The sequence below is a fragment of the Plectropomus leopardus genome, chromosome 2 (genome assembly GCF_008729295.1).
Source record: "Plectropomus leopardus isolate mb chromosome 2, YSFRI_Pleo_2.0, whole genome shotgun sequence".
Lineage (NCBI taxonomy): Eukaryota > Metazoa > Chordata > Actinopteri > Perciformes > Serranidae > Plectropomus > Plectropomus leopardus.
The window spans coordinates 9,962,135-9,967,779 of record NC_056464.1 but is presented as its reverse complement, the minus strand read 5'-3'; the positions used below and the strand labels follow the sequence as shown (position 1 = coordinate 9,967,779).

The 5,645-nt window shown below is 39.9% G+C and overlaps 1 protein-coding gene across 1 annotated transcript; it reads left to right on the top strand.

Annotated features, from left to right (window-relative positions):
- Positions 1-542: 542 nt before the first annotated feature.
- Positions 543-4,407, top strand: smug1 (single-strand-selective monofunctional uracil-DNA glycosylase 1). The gene is made up of 2 exons (XM_042497166.1): positions 543-1,019; positions 3,397-4,407. Exons 1-2 carry the CDS (start codon positions 687-689, stop codon positions 3,925-3,927), a joined length of 864 nt encoding a protein of 287 aa, XP_042353100.1. The 5' UTR covers positions 543-686; the 3' UTR covers positions 3,928-4,407.
- Positions 4,408-5,645: the final 1,238 nt, after the last annotated feature.

Sequence of the window (5,645 nt, the reverse complement as noted above, 5' to 3'; positions counted from 1 at the left end):
TGTTTTCGTTATTACAGCCATACCCAGGGTTGGGTCAAGGAAAACCTGGAGTCATGAAATTTCACAATCGTGGTTCCTGTGAATCCTTAAAAAATCTCAGAAAGCATTGAATTCATTCATCTTAAAATATTAACTTTAAAATGACAGTTTACAGAGTGCTTTGACTAACAAAGCAAAGCAGAGGCAGTAAACCCTACAGTTAATAAAACATGTGAAGTTAGTCAATAATGCTGAACAAAGGCCAGACAAGAGTTAAGGTAGAATAAAACAGAGGCGGAAATTAGAGGCGGAAACACAATAAAATAAAGTTCCCCCATAACTTGAATAATTAATATTGATAGTTTTTTTTTTCCTTTAACATTGATTACTGAAAAATTGGTCTTTCAGTTCAAGTGGCATTAAAATTGTCCTCTGATAAATAAAGTACAGTCCCTTAGTGAGTCCCTTTTCTTGGCTGTAATGACACCAAAGCTCCTGTAGAGGGCAGCAGCCGCTTTGACTGCGGTCACATAAACTCAAAGGAAGACGCAGAGGAAGTAATCCCACTTTGTTTTTAATCACATCTACCCACCAAGCCTTCAGCGCAGTAAGTTACCGTAAATGTCTAAATCTTAGGGGAAGCTGTGGCGTAGCGTTATAGCTACGTTTTCATGTGACAAACCGGCGCCGGTTAAATACGTGTTAAAATGTTGGGTGACGGTTCATCAGCGAACAGCAGCGGAGAGCTCGCTGGTGGAGATGAGGAGAGGGAGCTGCCTTTGTCTGAAACACAGGAGCAGAGTTTGACACCGGCACCGGAGCTCAACTCGACCCCCTCCTCCAGGTTTCTGCAGGTTGAGCTGGAGCTGAATGTCCACCTCCGGCGGCTGTCCTTCAGTGAGCCGGTCCAGTACATCTACAACCCGCTGGAGTACGCCTGGGACACGCACCGCTGCTACGTGCAGAGGTACTGCCGGGGCGGACAGAGGGTCCTGTTTTTAGGGATGAATCCAGGACCTTTCGGCATGGCTCAGACTGGGGTGAGCACAGCATTTCTACATGTGTAATACAGGCATGCTGCACAGGAGCGTGGGTAGTTAAAGCACAGTGGTGTGAATGCGGAAGCTCACATCAGTCAGCCGTGTTTGCAGCCAGCGCAGCCCTGCTCCTCCTCAGCTGAACAGCCGCGCACTTCCTTTTGTTCTGTTTTTTTTTTATTGTAGCATGAAGACAAACAGTGACGAATGTGTTTTAGCATATGCATTTAAAAGCCCATTGAAACCTGAAATTGGCTCGATTTTTCTTCCCCAAAAGCGTGGAAAGTAGGCAATGAGCAGCTTAATAAAATGACCAAAAAAATAGCAAGAAATTAGTAAAAAAAAAAAAAAAAAAAGTTACAAGAAAATTACCCGAAATTAGCCAAACAATTCCTGAAAAGGTGCTTAAAATAAAATAAAGATAATAAACAAAAACAATCATTTCTGATATTATAATACTTATATACTTTTTACAATAATAAAAATAATCTAATCTAAAAATTTGTATAGAACTCTCATACAAGAAATGCAGCTCAATGTGCTTCAGCACAAAGAAATTACAAGTGCTTCACATCAAAAGACAAAGAAGACTAAAGAAGAAACCCCCGCGTAAAAATCAAATAAGATCAGAGCAGAATACATCGAATGCATCTTCACATGGATAAAACAAACTTGTTATTACTAGGAAAAGCAAGATAAAAAATAAGGATAAAAAGTAGAATACACAGAATGCATAACTAGATAATAGATAATTAATTAGATGGAAAATAAAACCCACTGAGATAACATTAAATAATAAAGCCTCTTGTCACCTTTTACAAATTTTATGCAACTGGCAAGACATTTCATGCTAAGTTGCTTATTACCTTTCTTCCCATGTTTTTGAAAGAAATCACACACATTTGCTCGATATCTCAAAGGTTTAAATGGCTGGGAAAGGCATAAGAAAACTGATGACAATCCAGGTTTTAAAGTGTTAAAATCAAGGATTGTAGTACCATTTAAGCAAAGTAGGTCTCTAATCATTGTGTGTCCGTTTGTTTATAATGTGATTTATTGCAATCCTGTATGGAAATATGCAGCATTAAATGAAATAAAGGGTTAAATGTCCAGTGTGTAGGATTTAGTACATATTGGCAGAAATGGAATATAATCTAATAAGTATGTTATCGTTTATGCATGATCACTGGAAAAAAACAATAGCTGTGCTTTCATTACCTTAGAATGAGAATTATATCTACACAGGGAGCGGGTCCTCGTCAGTGGAGTCCGCCATGATGCTACAGTAGCCCAGAATGGACAAACCAAACGCTGACTCTAAGATTAGATAGGGCCATTCACCCTATCTAACGTGGATAGATCGTGACGTATGTCGCAAATCATGTGAATGAGACTCATTTATACACTTTATTGGTGTCTGAGAGCTAACCGGCTGCTGTAGATCAGAGTAGATTGTGCTGCATATCCATGCAAAAATATGGATTTGTTTTGTTTATTTGTTTTCCTAGAATTACTCATCTATTTTTAATTCCTGTAATGTTTAATTATTATCCTTATTTTATCTAGTGATTTCTTATTTTAAGCATATATAAGACATTTGATTTGATGACCAAAGGTGAAATTTTAACATGAAAAAAGTTCAATAAAATATTAATGGGACAAAGAAAAAAAAAGTTGGGCCACGTGCATTTTCCTGTCGGCCTGCCTAGTTATCAGCCCCTCTAGAGCGAGCTGCGTCACAAAATACTTTTGTAACAAAAAATTGCTTTGTTTAGTTTTTATTCTGGTTTAAATCACAGGGTTTTGTTTTGGAGAGGCTGCCAGTGAAAACCTCTTAAACTCATTGGATCTGAAATTAATAGAGAGGAAATATGAGCTTGCATTAGCATATACAGGGCTAGCAGCCTGTCTGTGAGGAGCCGAGCAGCGTTAGAAAAACACAGATTTGTAATGTGAAACTGCTCAGTTCAATGTCTTAATTGGTTTCAGTCACCTACGTTTGTTTTGGAAAGGAGATGAGAATAATTCGGCTCCCGGTAAAAACCTCCTGGACAATGTTAGCTGGGAGTTCAGGCATGGCACACGGGGAGTTGGTTGCAATTTGAAATCCTCACCAGTAGATGACAGTAATCCTCCACATTGCTCCTGTAGGGCAGGCAGATCCTGCATTATTATCTATAGGGTTCTGTGTTAAATATGTGCCATGTTCCTACACAACATGAATTTGCATACTATATCACTCATTGACCTAATCTTAGCTATACTTTCCCAGTTTTCCTCATGTTGGTGAGCTTGATACGTGTAATAGAAAATCCAGACTTGTTTAAATCGATGTCATTATTTGCGGTAACTGAATCTTTTGTCTGTGATGTGTTTACAGGTCCCCTTCGGTGAAATCAGGTCAGTCGTTGACTGGCTGAGGATCACAGGAGAGGTTGGTCACCCTGAGAACGAGCATCCAAAGCGGCGGATCACAGGACTCGCCTGCACTCAGAGCGAAGTGAGCGGCGCACGTTTTTGGGGCTTCTTCAAGAAGTTGTGTGGTGAACCGGAGCTGTTCTTCCAGCACTGCTTTGTGCACAATCTGTGCCCGCTCATTTTCATCGCTGCCAGTGGGAAGAATTTAACCCCTCCTGAGCTGCCGAAAGATGAACGGGAGGCCCTCCTGGCCCTGTGTGACATTGCGCTGTGCCAAGCGGTGGAGGCGCTGGGCATCTCCATGGTGATTGGGGTTGGGAAGGTGGCAGAGCAGCGGGCGCGGAAAGCTCTGTCTGCAGCGGGTGTCAACGTGAAAGTCGAGGGCATCATGCATCCGTCACCCAGGAACCCACTAGCCAATAAGGGCTGGGAGGAAGTAGCCGAAGCCAGACTGAAAGAACTTGGTGTGTTGTCACTGCTGAAAAACGCGTGAACTTTCCTGCTCCGAAACATGTTTTTCAACAGCAACACTGATCGATGGCTCAATGTGCTGCTGAAGCACAGGCTCACATTTCTCCTCCTGGCCCAGTGTGTGTTTGAGAGAGAGCTCGTCATACACTACTGCCTTCCACATCTGCATCGCTCCAACTGTAAACACATCCAGAAACCACTTTTCCTCCCCTGTAAAGATCTGTCTGTTCATGTCGAGATGCCTTTTCTTCACAGATCAGTGCATGCAGAGCACAGCACTCTGTGCACAATTCATTACATAACACTAATCACATGTGAGGTGCTCTGAATATATTTGAAGTTTCTATCCAAAGCGTATCTCAGCTTGTTCAGTTCCTTTCAGCTTATTGCATTCATTCAACTTCTTAACACTATAGTTTTAGCTAATGTGTTAGCTAATTATGATGTGTATTAGGACATACACTGACCACTAAACATGGCAATAAAAACGGAATCAAATGAATTCAATTATACAGATTAAATATTGATCACAATATCTTTTCTTCGTGGATTGTAGAAACAAGGTCTTAAAGCCATAAAGGTGCCATTCTTAAGGAGAAAAACAACAGTTGTCACAGTGTAGCCCTCTAATAATGACATTACAGATATCAGAAATATTCTGATAGGACAAAGCTATTTGTAAATACACAGTTGTAGGTATAGTTTATGCTGGACCGCTGTACAAGACTATTCTTTTGTATTATTGTTGAAAATGTCTTTTTTTAAATCATTTATTTTGATGCTTTTTACTTGTTTAAGCACTGATTTTATCTGGGATTTGACTAAGTCTGGGATCAGTACTCTTGCTGTTTTAATAAAATTTGAATAATTAAATATTAAATATTTTTTTCCATCTGGTGCTCCAAAGAAAAAAAGGTAGAGTGATAGAGATTTCTTAGTTCTTTCAAAAATTCTTTGTGTTCTGTACAGCAATCCCTAGATAAATAAACAAACATCCATAATAACGCCAATGAAAACACCAAAAAACAAAACACCAAAAACAGGGCACCTGTTCCATATTATATAACTATTGACCACATATCATTAAAGTGCTCTATATTTTCACCACGTGAATCCCCCTAATGTCCCAAAATCACCACTCTCTTAGTGCTGAAACTTCACTGCCATCATGTGTTTGCAACTGGAGCCACATTTTTTTTAAAGTCACAGTTTAAGAGTAAGGGTCAAATTTACAGAATATTATATGTGTAATACAAATCACTAAAACATTGTAACTGCAGATGAGTTTAAAAATGATGAAAACACATGAAACTTAAATTTACTTCAGTATATCCAGACAGAGCAGTTTGCAGAAAGTGTCCACTTTATAAATAAAACACATTTTCAAGAGCTTGCATCCTATTGTGGATGTTTTTTTAGACAGTGCATTTTTTTATTTATGTCTCACTGATTCCAGGAAAATGGGTCAAGTGTTATTGAGAGAAACGCTTTGCCTTTAGCACAGTGCCCCCCTTTCCTCACCCTCCCCCCTTCGTCTGCCTCTACTGAGAATTGCGATGAGCAATAACCAGATCCTGTATCCTAAAACTACATCCTATAATGGGAGTTGAAGTCCAAAACACAGCTTTGCCTTGTGATGAGCTGTGCACTCGTGAACTGCAACTCCCATGAGTCTCCCAGCATCACTAATTTTACTTGGGGGGGGGGGTTCCACATGGTTGTGGAGATGTTGTGAAACCC

What these genes read in the sequence shown, in the direction of transcription:
- smug1 (XM_042497166.1), top strand. Translation starts at nt 687, where the DNA reads ATGTTGGGTGACGGTTCATCAGCGAACAGCAGCGGAGAGCTCGCTGGT. An exon ending in TCGGCATGGCTCAGACTGGG is followed by an intron (nt 1,020 to 3,396) that starts GTGAGCACAGCA and finishes ATGTGTTTACAG; the next exon opens with GTCCCCTTCGGTGAAATCAG.